The 17,253-nt window shown below is 37.7% G+C and overlaps 1 protein-coding gene across 5 annotated transcripts in view; it reads right to left on the reverse strand.

Moving 5' to 3' along the window:
- USP47 (ubiquitin specific peptidase 47) overlaps window positions 1-17,253 on the reverse strand; it is a 61,556-nt gene that overhangs the window by 16,577 nt on the left and 27,726 nt on the right. For 4 of the 5 annotated variants that reach the window (XM_072864936.1, XM_072864937.1, XM_072864940.1 and 1 more), the window contains 8 exons: window positions 13,789-13,884; window positions 13,546-13,698; window positions 11,960-12,127; window positions 9,561-9,692; window positions 8,744-8,820; window positions 8,377-8,432; window positions 1,653-1,765; window positions 650-754 (listed from right to left, as the gene is read on the reverse strand). In XM_072864936.1, the coding sequence (XP_072721037.1) occupies window positions 650-754; window positions 1,653-1,765; window positions 8,377-8,432; window positions 8,744-8,820; window positions 9,561-9,692; window positions 11,960-12,127; window positions 13,546-13,698; window positions 13,789-13,884 (900 nt within the window). The remainder of the gene's footprint in view (window positions 1-649; window positions 755-1,652; window positions 1,766-8,376; window positions 8,433-8,743; window positions 8,821-9,560; window positions 9,693-11,959; window positions 12,128-13,545; window positions 13,699-13,788; window positions 13,885-17,253) is intronic. The other variant, XM_072864938.1, reaches the window with a different exon arrangement.

Raw genomic sequence — 17,253 nt, forward strand, 5'->3', positions numbered from 1 at the left:
GATTATCTTCCGTGCATCTCAAGATGTTAACACATTCCAAATCTGTAACTGCCTTGCTGGTACTTTCCCAGCCAAAGATGCATATGGCAAGAACCAAAGAGTACAAGTAGGTAAGCAAGAACAGATGTCTTCAACTTCTACCTGTTTGTGGAAGGCAAAGATCAACAGATGCAGATGCTTTGGTGCCCACTGATGTTATTGTATTAGCTATACAGGAAGTTTATTGAAAGAATTCTCTTATTACATATCTAATACAACATTTTTACTGCAATACAAATATAAGCATTCAGAATTCTTTCAACTTACTGAGACTATGGTGAGTCTAACAGCAGCTCTCACTGTCCGATTTCAAAATAAGAGTATGTAAAATCATAGTGCCTTTTAAAAGGGCAGGCTGCATCATTCAAATCAGAAATCATGTGATGGCTACTAACAGAAAACTCAGTCAATAATCCCCCAACTAGAACACCTCTTAAAAAAAACACAAAAAAACCCCCAAAACAACCTCCGAAAAACAACCCACAACAAAAAAACCCACAGCCAACCCCTCCAAACATTCCCACAGCATTAGAAATTTAAAAACTGAAGATATACAACAGCAGAAAAAATTACATCTAACAATTAAACTATTCTGTTATGCATAGCATACCTTGTAAGCTATTTCCACAGCTTCCTTCAGTGTCCTGTCCTTATGAACCTCTAATTTGTTCTCCATCATTATTTGTTTTGTAGGATGCATGCAGAACAATTTAATCTATGAAATACAAAAGGAAGAAAAGTGATCATGAACGTATTTCCAAATACCTTTCATATTAGAGTACGTTTAAATTTACAACCTTATATTCAAACAATCTAATAATAAATACATCTTTAGCTCTGGTTCAACTATAGGGCAGTTTCCTTTTAGCTGGTTACACAACTGCCATTAGAAAACGTCAAAGGCACAGTAGATAGCACTAGTGTGCATATATGTACATCTACATCTTTTTGCAGGCTAGGGTACAACGTCTATAACCGCAACATCTTTAAACTGTAGGCAGCGTGCAAATCCTCCAAAACAAAACGCACACAGGAAAAATGAACGTGAAATTCCTTTTTCACATACAGAGTTACGTATTTCGCAACCATAGAGAACCTTCTAATGAAACAATCACTTGATTCATAGATAGACCAGCTGACTGTCATGCTTGTAAGTCACAGATGCCATATTTTGTTTGTTACTATTGAATCTACAGTTGGAAAAAGATTCCGCTCTTTTTGCAAAATAATTATTTTAAATTAGTTTAAGAAACATAATTTCACAAAGCAAAGGGTCACAACATGAAAATATTCAAAAAGATTCAATTCAATTCTAGAATTCATTTTGCTGAAATCAAGTGATGTCGTATTAACTGTAGTTTTGTTTTGGTTTTAATACCAATTCAAATTCACATGTAAGACATTAATTCAACAAAAATCTCTGGTGAATACCTCTAACAGATGCCTCCGCTATGTACCAGCTTCCAATATGTGTACAATTCATTTTAAAGAGTTATTAATACAAATATACTTATCACAAAAGAGTCCTTGTATTGTAGTAAAAAATTACTATTTACTGTAGAAACATTTCTTACTAGAAATGTACTGTTACTTTATACAGCAAAAATTCTAACCTTGCAAGTGTTGCGCTCAATTTCACGTTGCCTCTTTTCTTGTTCTTCCAATTCTCTCTCTTTCTGTACCAATTGTTTAATATGCTCTGGATACTCATGTGCCTCAAGAAACTCTGCCAGTAAAAACAAAGCAATAATTTTAAAAAACAAATTTTTCCACGGTGGCCAACATCTTAGGAATTATGGGTATATTGAATAGTTATCTATCTTGCCTTCTTCCCTCTCTCTTCTCCACCCAAATTTCCCACTCTTCTATGTCTTGTTCTCTTTTTCATGATTTCAATGAAACGGAAATCAGCCTTTATTCCCCCTAATTATATATCAGCAACACAAGAAAATGCTATTAGCACAAGATTAATATTCCGGTGTCAGTAAGGGAAGCTTTGCTGTTGTAAAGAAACACACTGATGACTGCACTTGAGCCTGTATTCACAATAAAGGTAAACTCTGTTCTATAAAGTGAATTAGCTGATAATAACAGTCACAAGATCTTGTCCATATTGTGATAAAATAAATATTGCACTTAATACAGATTAGTGTACTTAATGAAATTTTGTTTCATAAAGAGAAACAAAAACAGAACATGCAATACTCCATCAAGTTTAAAAAAATCAACTTTTGCAAATACAGTTGTTTTCCAATCCTGGTGCCACTCCTATCACAAGGAATTGGTCAAGTAATTTTCAGATTTAAAAATGGGTTTGGTGTGTTCAAGAAATCTGAAATAGCAGATTCAGTTTCCTTATTTGCTTGTTGAGGAATTAAAAATCATAGCACTTACAGGAAAATCTATTTTCAAAGACAGCTCTTGACCCATAGACTTTGTTTATGGCTACTGTTTATTCTTAAACTTCATACAATTCACAATCACTTCTTGTTCAGAATGAATAATATAGTTTCAGTGATTCAAATATTGAAACAATATTTTTTTTGTTGCTCTTAAGACTTACTACTTTATCCGTTTGTTGATAAAAGGCTTTGTTTTAACAGTATCCTTCTTTTGTTGAATCCGCTTCAAAACTATATAAAGCATCTACTTCAGATACTGTTACTTTAAAACCAAATAATATGCCAAGTCCACCACTAAACCATGTCCCTAAGTGCCACATGTACACATCTTTTAAATACCTCCAGGGATGGCGACTCAACCACTTCCCTGGGCAGCCTGTTCCAATGCTCGACAACCCTTTCAGTGAAGAAATTTTTCCTAATATCCAATCTAAACCTCCCTGGCACAACTTGAGGCCATTTCCTCTTGTCCTATCTGCTCATTACTTGGGAGAAGAGATCGACCCCCACCTCGCTACAACCTCCTTTCAGGTAGTTGTAGAGAGTGATAAGGTCTCCCCTCAGCCTCCTTTTCTCCAGGCTGAACAACCCCAGCTCCCTCAGCCGCTCCTCATCAGACTTGTGCTCCAGACCCTTCACCAGCTTCGTTGCCCTTCTCTGGACACACTCCAGCACCTCAATGTCTCTCTTGTAGTGAGGGGCCCAAAACTGAACACAGTATTCGAGGTGCGGCCTCACCAGTGCCGAGTACAGGGGGACGATCACTGCCCTAGTCCTGCTGGCCACACTATTTCTTGGCTTTCTTGGCCACCTGGGCACGCTGCTGGCTCATATTCAGGTGGCTGTCAACCAGCACCCCCAGGCCCTTTTCTGCCAGGCAGCTTTCCAGCCACTCTTCCCCAAGCCTGTAGCGTTGCATGGGGTTGTTGTGACCCAAGTGCAGGACCTTGCACTTGGCCTTGTTGAACCCCATACAATTGACCTCGGCCCATCGATCCAGCCTGTCCAGGTCCCTCTGCAGAGCCTTCCTCCCCTCCAGCAGATCAACACTCCTGCCCAACTTGGTGTCATCTGCAAACTTACTGAGGGTGCACTTGACCCCCTCGTCCAGCTCATTGATAAAGATATTAAACAGGACTGGACCCAACACAGAGCCCTGGGGAACACCACTTCTGACTGGCTGCCAACTGGTGACAAATTTAGTTTTTCCCCTCCCTATTTCCTCAAAGAAAATATCATTGTACAACTTTATGGAGAAAATAGTAGAAAAGTAAAACGAAAAAGTAGAAAAAAAGTAGGAAAGTGGAAAATAAAAACATATCTGAAAGTACTCTATGTATGATGAAATAGATTGCTGCTAAAAATAAATGTGGTTTGTGGTTATTAGGGTGTTGAAATGACAAATTTGCTCCAAGTATCAGAAAACATGTAGAATATACTGATCCAGAAGTAGTTGCAAGTCTACTTTTACTAATTTTAGGATTTTTTTAAAAAAAATAAAATTTAATATAAGCTTAGGGGTTTTTTTACTTTGTATTCCAAAAAACATTAAAGCTTGTTTTACTCATCCTTGTACTGCTAATTTCTTTCCTTATTCTTGCTAATAGTCATCCTCGGTTTCTCATGGTGGAATTTAAACTTTTACCCCAAAAAAAGCAGTTAAAGGAAGGAGACAACTATTCATCTCCCTCCTAAAATATTTACAGCAGCAGAATAAGATAAACAAAATGTTATTTTTAAAGATCTTTTATTCCCTCCTGCCCTGCATACTGTGCTGGTTTTGGCTGGGATAGAGTTAATTTTCTTTATAGTAGTTATTATGGGGCTGTGTTTTGGATTTGTGCTGGAAACAGCATTCATAACACAGGGATGTTTTAGTTGTTGTTAAGTAGTACTTATATTAAATCAAGGACTTTTCAGCTTCCCATGCTCTGCCAGGGGCACAAGAAGCTGGGAGGGGACACAGCCAGGACAGCTGACCCCAACTGCCCAAAGGGCTATTCCATACCACATGACGTCATGCTCAGCATATAAAGCTGGGGGAAGAAGAAGGAAGGGGCGAACATTCGGAGTGATGGCATTTGTCTTCCCAAGTCACCGTTACAATTCCTTGTTTTGCTTTGCTTGCGTGCACAGCTTTTGCCTTCCCTATTAAACTGTCTATCTCAACCCATAAGTTTTCTCACTTTTACCCTTCTGCTTCTCTCCCCCATCCCACTGGGGGGGAGTGAGCGAGCAGCTGTGTGGTGCTTACTTGCCAGCTGGAGTTAAACCATGACAGTCATTTTTGGCACCTATTGGGGCTTGAAAGGTTCAAGATAACAACAGGTTTGACTGGAATGCGCTAGATTGAATTTATAGCTGTTATTGCTGTTTAGCTACTAATTGGCAGGCTCCTGCGCTTGCCCTGGGGCTTGCTTGCCTTACTGTATATTACAGACTAGTGCTCGTTAGGGGCTGCTTTTTGCTTTCGCTGCCTGCTGTACTGCTTATCATCTCTCTCTGCTGTACCCGGGAACATTTTGATAACAGCAATGGCCACGCGCCTGGGCTGGCAGATGGCCAGGGCAGCGCTGCTGTTTCTGTGCTACTGTACTGGACAGGCTGGAACTCCAGTGTGAACTCGAGTCGAAGGGACTGTGACCTGTGGATGAGTCCACATGGGAGCAGGACACCACGAAGCATCTGTGGCCGTGGATAAGCCCACGCCAGAGCACGTACATCTCGAAGCATCTGTGGCCGTGGTTATGTCTGTGCTGCAGCATGTACACCTCTGAAGGGATTGCGGCCCAAGGATAAGTCCACACTGGAGAAGGTACACCTCGCAGCATCTGTGGCTGTGCACGACGTCATGCTGGAGAACCTCAAAGTGTGTGGCCACGGGTAAGCCCATGACACAGCAGGTACACCCTTGGAAGGACTGGAGCCATGGGTAAGGCCATGTTGGAGCAGGTTTACTTCTGAAGGGACTGTGGCTGTGGGTAAGGCCACGCTGGAGCAGGTCTATCTCTGAAGGCACTATGGCCCATGGATAAGGCCACACTGAACAGGTGCACCTCAACACCACTGCGGCTGTAGATAAGTCTATGCCACAGCAGGTATATCCCTGGAGAGACTGTGGGTCACAGATAAGGCTCCACTTGGAGCAGGTACACCCCTAAGGGACTGCAGTCTGTGAAGAAGTCCAAGCCTGAGCAGAGGCAAGGGGAGGAGTTCATTGCAATGTTAAACATGATGGTCTGGTCCAAAGGGACCAGGGTGGAGATTGTAATGGAAATACCTTTAAATTGTTGTAACCCAGGATTTGAGTTGCATGTTATAGGAATTACTGTAGCCGGAACCACCTGAACCAATGGAGGAGAAGCCTTACAAGAAGCAGTGCAAGTGCAGCAGTGACCTGACCTGAGCTGGCTTTGGTGCCCAATAACTCCACACAAGACACCACCTCTCCTGTCCTGAGTGACCACCATAACAGATGGAGACCAAAGTCATGGACTAAATGAACTCAGTGGACATTTTGTGGACATTTATGGACATTTTACAGGGGTGGTCCATAGACTAAGGGAATGATATCTCTGTATTATATCAAAGGATGCGAAGGGTGGTGGTGGGTAATGAGAACGTATTGGATAGTCTGAGATCTAAGCACGATGTAAATGATATGGAATAAGGGGTGGAGAATGTGCTGGTTTTGGCTGGGATAGAGTTAATTTTCTTTCTAGTAGCTAGTATGGGGCTATGTTTTGGATTTGTGCTGAAAACAGTGTTGGTAACACACCGATGTTTTAGTTGTTGCTAAATAGTGCTTATACTAAATCAGGGACTTTTCAGCTTCCCATTCTCTGCCAGGTGCACAAGAAGCTGGGAGGGGACACAGCCGGGACAGCTGACCCCAGCTGACCAAAGGGACACTGCATACCATATGATGTCATGCTCAGTATGTAAAGCTCAGGAAGAAGAGGGAAGGGGGGGCACCTTCAGAGTGATGGCATTTGTCTTTCCAAGTAACTGTTATGCGTGATGGAGCCCTGCTTTCCTAGAGATGGCTGAACACCTGCCTGCCCATGGGAAGGAGTGAATGAATTCCTTGCTTTGCTTGTGTGCGTGGCTTTTGCTTTGCCTATTAAACTGTCTTTATCTCAACTCACGAGTTTTCTCACTTTTACCCTTCTGATTCTCTCTCCCATCCCACCGGGGGGGGGGGAGTGAGCAAGCAGCTGTGTGGTGCTTAGTTGCCAGCTGGAGTTAAACCATGACAGACACGTTACAAGCTGGTGTCTTACAAAGTCTCTCAAATACACAAGTCTTTTCTATGCTTGCATGCTCCTCAAAAAGAATGAGTATGCCCCAAAAGGAGCTACACAATGTGAGGTGCCAAAGGTTTCAGTTGTGATATTCTACTCTATTAAGGAATATGTAATTTCAGTTTACCAATTAAGAATAAAATAAATCCCCCTATCAAAATACTCTCCCTACAAAGGATGATTTTAAGATTCTTGAGAGCTTGAATCTGTTCTTTGGGACACCCAACTGCTTCAGCATTTAATGGGGAGAAAAAAAAAAAGGGAGGAATGCAGAAGTATTAGAGGTTTTTTACCTACCTTTGAATGTTTATGTGGCTTCTCATCTGCTCAAGTAATTAGGAAAAATTATTCACTGACTGGATTTTTTTGTGCACTTCAGGGCATTAAAGTTCTGGCAATTGAACTATATACACCCCAAAAACTTAGAACAGTCTACACTATTTATCAGCCTAACTTCAACCAGGCTACAAACTGACAAATTTCCCTTATAAAATAAGGGCAGACTACTGAATTTTCCTTAAAAGAAAAAATACAGCTTTGATACTGCAAGCAAGTAAATCTTTGGCTCAATTCAACCAGTTAGAATATTAACAAAATATGCGTTTCTTACAGGCACACTGCTGATGAGAGCAAGTGTGGCTAGCCACTGCTCTTATGGTTTCCTTTCTACAACTGTGCTTCTAACAAGGGATTAACAAGAATGGGAAAACAGCAAACCAACATGCTTCCTTCTAATTTGATATTAGTTAGAAGAAGTTCTATCAAACTTTCATTTATGACTGCATCATTTAGGTGTGCTCAGATTTTAAATGAGAAACATTGTTTTCAAGCAAATACCGTATTATTAAAAAATCTACAACAAGAGAAATCCTGGAAGTTTACAGTTATTAGTAATGTGAACAGTCTAAGATCCTATGAAATTAGCCAATACTTGAAAATGAAGCCTCCAACCAGATATTCCTGTTTTGAATCCAAACAGAATCTTCATTTTCCGCTGTGTCATATTTCAAAGATTAATCAACCTGTCAGCTATTGCATAGGGCCAGGCATCCTCTAAGCCTTGGTGAAGTAAATCAGGGATGAGGGGAGTAAAAGACCATGAAATCCAAGATTTGTTTCTGACTGTCTAACTTCTAGTATATTGTCTCACTTCCAAACTGAAACACAAACAATAAGGGCTGGTAATAAAGTGTAAAATTTCTTAAATAAGTTCTTAAAATAAGAACTTAAATACTCATTTTTAAAATAAGTTCTTAAAATAAGTTCTTAAATACTCATTTTTAAGTGAAGAAAATAATTTTTTTATTCCACTACCAATCATGACACTAATATAGCATTATATTACAGTTTATTCAGTGTTACCCAGTATGTTTTCCACTTCCATGATATCCAAAATACTAAAAAAATTAGAAAATTTATTTTGTGATGACCTCCTAATGATCCATAAAGGTTTTTTATAAAAAGAGTAATGAAAATCTATAAAAGAAAGCTTCCTATATGAAAGTTACTTTAACTTACCCTAAAAATACCAATACCACCATCATCACAAAAATTAGGACTCATCACATGTAAAACAATCTCCTTATTCCACAACAGAATCTTACTAGTTAAGAACTGCAAAACATACTTACTTGCATTTCTCATTGGATCCTTCAGTCTATATATCAGCATGTATGCATTTGTGGAGCTGGTAGAGAAAAGAATAGTTATCTGAACTTATCAGACAGGAGGACAATATTGACTTCAAAAGTTGTTTTGTTTTTTCAGTAAGGACCTATGTCATACGTATCTTAGCAATACACTAACCAAAAAGGATTTTAAAAAATAAATTTCATGTTATTTTAATGATCGGAAACACCAGTCAGGATACTTTTTACAACTATCTGAAGCATCTACTGTTAATTTTAAGCTAACATGTTAAGCACATGCATCTTGGCCATTCATTTGATTACACTAAAACACCACCAGAAAGAAAAGTAGTATTACAGTACTACTAACCTAGCAAAAGCACTGGAATAATAGCCTCTGCTTCCGGAAGATCCACCATATGTTTTCTTAATATCTTCCTGAGTTATCTAACAGAAAATCAGTTTAATGATTATTTGAGAAACTCGCACTAATCGAGATGCATTTTTTCACATTAGGAAAAATGACATTATATACTTAACACACAGTATTAATCATTCTAATTTTTAAAAATATTTCTGCTTATTTGCTGACTGCAAAAAAATCTGTTTCAAAGTGATCTGCCTCTTCATTTTACAATGAATGTAAACATTTTTAATTTTTTTTTTTTTTTTTTTTTTTTTTTAAAGTAGGAACTTCTTAGAAAAACATTATCCAGGTTCTTGACTGCAATAACATTTATGGATACATGTAACACCTGAAATGCATCAGCAGGACAGCCTTAACAGCACAATCTGGGTTGTAATAGATCTACAAATACACTTCTCTAAGCAGGAGGTATTCTTCACAAGTACAGAAGGCAAAATTCTAAATCCAGCCTGGTCTGTACACGAATAAAGGCTTCTTTATGAACCATCCCTCCTTCACCATCAAGAAGAAGCACTCCCCCCCCCATACAAAACCCCATACATAAATAAATAAAAACAAATATCTAGAAATCGGTTAAGCTAATGAGTGACACACATGTATATGGCAGGACATTAGGATAAGAATATGAAACAAGGTAAATGCTTGAAGTATCTGCACATAACACCAGCTTCATTATATATAAGTGAAAAAATCACATGCAAAATACAAACTTATTGGTTCATCTATGAGTACACAAGATAACTAAAAATACTATTTTTACCTTGCTAACATGCTGATCATTAAAGCTGTACCACTGATCATCACTAAAAGATTTTATACAGGCATAATAATGGCCACCAGCAGCACTTCCAGAATGAACCATAACAGAAAAGAGCTCATACAGTAAAGAACTCTGGGGAGAGAAGAAAAAGGTGTGACATATATTAAGTAAAGAAAAGGTAACTAAATGATCATTTTAAAAAGTTTTAAAACAATTAAACAACCCCAAATATATAAATAGTTGTATGTTACAAAACAGATCGGTATAACAGAAATGCATTACTGCAATAGACACTGAACAAAATCAGAGCTCTGATATGCTAAACGTTATACAAGAGTATGTAATAATGGAAGTAAAGAGGAATTTCCCCTTTTGCTGGTGGGAAGAGAGAGATAAAAGACCAAATGACTTAAGAAAAAAAATCATGGAAACATTTTTGAAATGGCTTAATACATTACTTACTTCTTGTCTGTACAAGTTCTGAATTTGTTAATTCTTATGTTAGATAGGTATTAAACATATCGCCACACAAGAAACAAAAGTAACAACCAACTTGCCTGTAACTACAAAGTTTAGGCTTATTTGCTGTCACCCTTCTCTGCATTCTTGAAGATTGCTTTTTGCCCCTTAATGTATATTGCAAGCCAGCAACATGCCATTCAATGCTTATTAGCACTCTGAATTAATTTCTCTCACACCACTCCGAGTCTGCTGTCATAAACCTTTCTCTTCATAGATAAAAGGATGGAAATAAAGGGTACTAAGGACATACCTTCAGTGTTGTGCATACATTAAAAAAAATAAAACTGAACAATACTGACTCACATAGAGGAAATGCTCTGTAAATTCTTAGCTTATACTGCATCCATTATTAAGATATCCAAACCAAAAAGCTAACAACATGGCTTGACAGCTAGTTTGCCTTGAGAACAAGTAGTATGAATTAATTGGCCAAAGCTACTGTCAATACTAGGACATGACATTTGCATTACAGATACATTACAATATTCTGTCCCTGTTCCAGTCAAATGACTATCTATTAATTTCTTTCTTTTTTCCAGCCAAGATTGACAGTATTCGGAACATTTATCAAAAAACCCTCTCAAATGGTCTAAGGTAAATGTAAACAGGGACAGATGTGCAGATTAAAATGCAACGCAGCCTTTAAATATCTATGAAAGTAACAGTTAGAGCCAAATAGCTTCCTAACAAGTCTGAATAAAAGCTACTGGCCAAATTTCAGATGAGTTAACTGAATAACGACACATGAAGTATACATTGTAGATGTTACCATAAAACTCAAGATTTCTGATGAATTTTGTATTGGTGAGGTTTCTCGAAGATCTCTGCTAATCTTTATGTCCCACAGAAGGATGACTGCTATCCTAGATTGACTTGCTGCTCAATTCCTTTATATTAACTCAAGATGACTGAATGAATATTTAACATTTAGACCCATGGCCTCATCTATACGACTGTTTATCTAAGGACAAGAAACAGATGGCAGAGACTGCTCAAAACTTTCCAATCTTCTCCTAAACTGCAAGACACTTTTGCAGTCAAAGCTGGTAGGCCTTTGACAGTTGGCCTCAAAGAAAAAAACACTGCTCACAAGACAAAACAGTCTTCAATTTGAGGGTCTGCTGCCAAAGCAAGTTATTGGGAATTCTCAGTCTGACAAGCTGGGAAGATCTTTATTCTCAGGTGACCTCCAAATCAGTTGTATGCTTTCCTTTGCTGTAGTGTCAATTTTTGGAATTTGAATAAAAACATGTGCTCCCACTCCCCCACCCCACCCCCAATATCAAAATTATTTATATTTTTATCATTTACATTTGTGGTGGGTTGACCCACACCGGCAACTAAGCACCCACCCCTCAGTCAGTCACTCCTCCCCTCGAGTGGGATGGTAGAGAGGCTTGGAAGAGCAAAAGTGAGAAAACTTGCGGTTGGACATAACAACAGTTTAGTAAGTGAAGGAAAGGGGAGGGAGGGAGGAAATGCAATGGTGCAAAGGCAATTACCACCTCCCAGCAGCTGACCAATGCCCAGCCAGTCTCTGAGCAACAGCTTTGGAAAGCACCCAGTTTTTACTGCTGAGCATGATATTACGTAGCAGGGAATACGGCATGGAATATCCCTCTGGTCAATTCAGGTCAGTCGTCCCAGCTATGTCCCCCTTTCCAGCCTCTTACCTACCCCTAGCCCTACTCATTACAGGGGCAGAATGAGAAACAGAGAAAGCCTTGGTGCTGTGCAACACTGTTCAGCAAGAGTTAACACACTGGTGTGCTGTCAACACCTTTAGTCACAAATCCAAAACAGAGCACCATATGGGCTGCTATGAAGAAAATTAACTCCATCCCAATCAGACCCATTACAACACTTTTTAAACATACCTTTTCACTGCCAGCTTTAGAAATTCTTTCTGCTGCACTATTGCTTTCAAGGCAGATTCCTTCATCAACTCCATCATCATTAGAAAAATCATTGCTCATTTGATCACTGTGACAACTGCCTTCATTTTCAGCTCCGCTATCAGTGCAACTCTCAGTCTGAGGAGACTTCTTAAAAATAAGACATATATACTAGTATTATACAACATTTAAAGTTACACAGAACAAGAAATAACAATATGTTTGTGAAATGAAAAGACTCCAATCTGCAAAACAATTAAACTCCTCAAAACCCTAGGGATCTCTGCCATTCAGCATCAAGAACTGACTTGTTTCTGTTAGTAACACTCTTCAGCCTACTTCTTGGACAATATTTTCATGTCTTGTGTGCAACTGAATGGTAATTACATGGTTTCATACTTGACAAGATTGTATCTGCTACTACCCTATTCCATTTACTAGTTAATTCAATTAAATAACTGGAAGTCTAATATTAGATACTAAATCCCATTATAACATGGCCCTGTTAATCAGAAGTGATTTGACTGGAAAAACTTTCATCCACAGTCAAATATTTTTTTTCCATTTCAACTCACTGGACAGAGTCAAGGTATTACAGTAAGACTGATTAGTGTTCTATTAGCTTAAAAGCATGATGTCAACACCACTAATGAATGCAGTTCATTTAGTACAAGTCAGTATATCCATCTCTTACCTGATCCTCTTTCCTCTGGATAATTCTTTTGATTTTCTGACAGTTGTTAATTTTGTCTCAAGTTCTATTCTCCCAGATCAATCTTCATTCTCATTTAGCCCCCCCAATAACACTTCAAGAGGTATCAAATTGCTTAAATGGCATACTTCATAAACCAAAGGTTTGTATAGAGTCAGAAAAGCCTCTCCATATGCATATCAATGCAGCAGTTCTCTTATACCACTACAAGGTAGCAAAGTGACATGTTTTCAGGAATGGAATTAGAGGAATAAATTTAGTGTTTAATGCAGAAGGCACATTAAATACTTTTTGGTGAATGTAATTGCACAACATGAATTTTGGCCAAAACCAGAAGAGTTAAAGGCCAGAAGAAGATACAAGTGAAAAATAAAATTTTACAAATCTCATTTCTACAGCATACACAACATTGTGAGTCAGAGGGAAGGAATCAATCATTAATGTTTTCTGTACTAACCTCAGCATTCAGAGTTTCAAAACTCTACATCACCTCTTGTGACCAAAACAGATTCAGACACAAGTTTAAGAAATACGTTTCATTCTGGATTTGCAGTATACATAGAAGCCTTGAGACCTGTGCTTTTAAATCACTCGTGAAGATACAAGAAATCAGAAACAGCTTCTTATTGAAGCATGGAAACCCTATAGTGATTACAGAACATACTTTCTTTTCAACATGACAAAAATCCACATGGACAGATTTAAAAACTTTAAATTAAAACATTGCCATGGCTAAAGACCATTTTATATAGATTAATAATATTGTTAACATGGGTTTATTAGACTGACATTTTAGTTTTCTTAATGAGAAACTTCAAGAAAGGTAAAGACTTTTCTCTGAAACCAAACACTTTACCTCATCTTCAACATCAATGAAGACACTCATGTCTAACTCTTCAGGAAAAGTCATACGATCATTGAGTTTAATTCTGTGCATAGTGGTATAATCAAAGTCAAATCTCTTCAGCTGTAATGTCAGCAGATATGGAAAATGCAAGAACCGCAGACCCTAAATGAAGCAAAGACAAGATTATGCTACTATTGTCAGGATTGGTGTTTACCAAAAGTCATTGTCACAAATGGTTTGGACAGTCTTTACCTTCCTTGCATCACATTTCTTCTTACATCGTTCACAAAAATACTGATTGGGGCCATCAAGAATCTCAGGCTGAATGAAAGCATGCAGTGCTTCTTCCTAATAATAAAAAGATGTTACCTGGTTTTTAAAAAATGTTTACTGTGTAGGTATAAATCAGAATGACAAATTTACAATGAAATTGCAAACACATACAAATTACTTCAATTAAATCTACAACCAAAATTTGATTGACATAAACTTTGATACAGAGTCAGGAAAATATTAAGAGAAACAACTTTTCTACCCAGCCCAAGATTAAACAGTCAAACCACAAATTACTGCTAACTATATTTCATTCAGTATTTGATGAATCCAAGCTGCCTTTTTTTTTTAATAACCATACAATATAAAATTATCTTTACTCCTGTTATCTTGCACATCACATTTAGTCATGTCTGTTCAATCAGCTGCTGTGAAAATGAGCTTATTTTTTACCCTGCTTTGGCCCTGTCCTCCCAGAATTTTGAGATTTTTCTTCTGCATTTCAAGCGGAGTTTTTCCCAACAGATACCATCCAAGAATTACTGGGGTGGGGGAAGCCAGCACAAAAAAATGTTACTCAGTTCCTCAGTACCCTGCCTGAAGACAGCCTTAGTCCCATTCTACAAAGGGACTTAGGAAACTACATTTGAAGATATTACTTTTAAGTGAAAGGTGGGGAAAGGAGGGTGAGAGAATATTTGCACTTCACTCCCAAAGAAGTGAGAATCAGATGGCCATCTCCTATAAAGGCAGGACTAGCTTCCTAGAACAAACATTATGAAACGACTGACTGATAACTGGAATTTTGTCCTCTGGCAGCTGCCTAAAAGATCTGTTACTAATCCTTAAATCCAGGAGTTTAATAATTTCCACTTTGCTCTGCACTACAGCAAAGAATATTCAAAATGCAACTAAACTGATCATTAGTCCTCCCCCTAACATCATTTGGAACAATTATATTGTACAGAAGTTGTATACACTTGAGAACAAACTTGTTCAAACAAAATTCACTAGGAATATTGAGATGGATTCAGTGAAGAATTTTACCCAGAGATTTTAAAAGTTAAAGCCTTTAACCCAGTCACCTTGCAAGCCCACAAGCTTTGGGTTTCTGAACTCCAAGTGGAACCCAGTAGTTTTCTGTTCACCTATGGAGGTGAAAACAAATACCCACTTGCATATTTAATTTAGACATTCAGTTTAAAGCAAAGATCAACAGAAAAATGCTTTAAAAATCATCTCTTACAAAGGAGTGTAGCTTTTCCCTGAAGTCTGAATAAGTAAGAGGGGCTTAACCAGGCAGAGTAAACTCACCCAGTTGCAATATGGGTAGCACAGAACTTAAGATTACTATCTAAATCATGTTGTTTGATAAGTCACACTGGGAGGAAATCAAGGATATGCCAAGTTCTTCAAAAAGCCTCCAATTCTTCCCTTCTTTCTTTCCGAGAACTCAAGGAAGCAGCAAAAACAATAATAAAATAAATATTTTACAAAAGCTCTGTCGCTGTTCTAAGACAAAGGACTTTAAAAGGACTGTATTCCAGGTGACAACTACTCACAAATGAAAAATGTGCCAGACTGAATATGATGACTGTACACTGAAGGCAGTCATCTCACTTCACCATTTTTGGATCCAGCCAGAAAAACCTTTGAACAGCCCTGAAATCACAGTTCCTAGGCAGAGAGACTCTCTAGACACATGAAAACATTTTAGAGTCTGAATTAAACTACTGTCTACGTATTTACTTCCTAAATGCTACAGAGGCTGAGTTGCTTTTTACTCAAGGGCAACAAATAGTTAATGTTTAGTAAGATCATGCACCGAAATGTGAGGAATCTCATTCTAAAAGTGTAAGACAGACGACTAAGCAAGCTATAACCCTGCTTAAAAAGAAAGGGGAAGAAATAGATTACTGCATTTTGATTATTCTGTAAACTAGTTAAGGAATTAATATTCAGAACTGTTTAGATGAAAGCAAAAAAGTTAATAACCAACACAGAAACATGAAACATAGAAGACATAACGTAATGGCCACAGAACTATCTCTTATGAAGCAAATGCCAGTTAAGACAATAAAAATATATTTTGAATGTAAGAAAAAAGTTGAATTCATGCATCAACATGAATATGAATGAATGGGAATAGATGAATAATGGGACATAAACGATTATGTAATGCTTAGACTCATGTTATGTGCAATTTAACAAGGAAACATACTACAAATTTTTACATACAGAAAAAAAGTTATGATCCTTCAGACCCCCAAAAACTGAATGAAGTATTATTACATTACTCTTGTGGTTTCGCTGCTTGAGAACTCCATTATTTTTGAGCAATATGAATATCCATGTCTTTTTCAATCCTTGTATAAGGAACATTGCTGTTCCTCAGGTTTACTCATTTATGTCTCCTCCAGTTTTCTGCTATAGAATCTTTACACCAAAGTTAGTTCTGCTCATTAGGATGTTTCTTAATACAATTCCTATTCTAATGCAGTTCACCATTTTCTACTCTGACAGTTTATTCATCAAAACTAGTGATAAAGCTTCTACGCTGTGCAACCTATTGCATGACATCCCCCATTTTTGTGCAACTCTACTTTTAATGTTACTTTTGAAGTTATCTTCGAAGAGGTAACTATTATTTAGTCTTAGAGCTACTAAGCATTTCCACCATTCCCAACACACACACACTTCGAAATATTCCGTAAATGATCAAGCAATAGATTAGTATGACAAAAGCTATTTAAACTTTTTTATAGTTCACAGAATCAAAGGAACAACATAGGCTGAAAGAGACTTCTGGAGATCATCTGATCCTAACTCCCTGCTCAAAGCAGGTCCAACTTAAAGCACATTGCCCAGGGCCTTGTCCAGCCAAGTTCTGAGTACACCTACTTTTTAATATTCTGATTATGAGATTTATAACACTTAGCATACTAAAATGCCATAACAAATAGTTCAAACTAATTAGTGTCTGGCTAAAGACAGGCACTTAGCACACACTCTTCTCCACAAAAATGCATTATGATATAGTCTGTAGTTTGACAGGTATCTTACTGCAAGCATTTGTATAAAAACTTATGGACAGGAGCAGTAGAACCTTTATGAAAAGTTACACCATAAATAGCAATTAGGCAAAACTGTGGGGAAAAAACCTAGAAACTAATTGCCATCTCAGATTTTTCAGAGCTCATCTAGTTTTACCATGTCCAAAGAACATGCTCAACTAAAAATACAGGACCTTGTCATTACCAATCTAGCTTTAAAAAGTAAATATCACATCATCCATACTCTAACTGCCTTCAACAGCTTTAGTTTGGCAATGACACCACAAAGTAAGTTCACACATAAGTCCAAATTAATTTCTGCCCCCAAAAAGGTCTACTTGTATGCATACCTACACCCTCAAAAGAAAAGTTAACATACAAAAGATGGTGG

The sequence above is a fragment of the Ciconia boyciana genome, chromosome 6 (assembly GCF_034638445.1).
Source record: "Ciconia boyciana chromosome 6, ASM3463844v1, whole genome shotgun sequence".
Taxonomy (NCBI): domain Eukaryota; kingdom Metazoa; phylum Chordata; class Aves; order Ciconiiformes; family Ciconiidae; genus Ciconia; species Ciconia boyciana.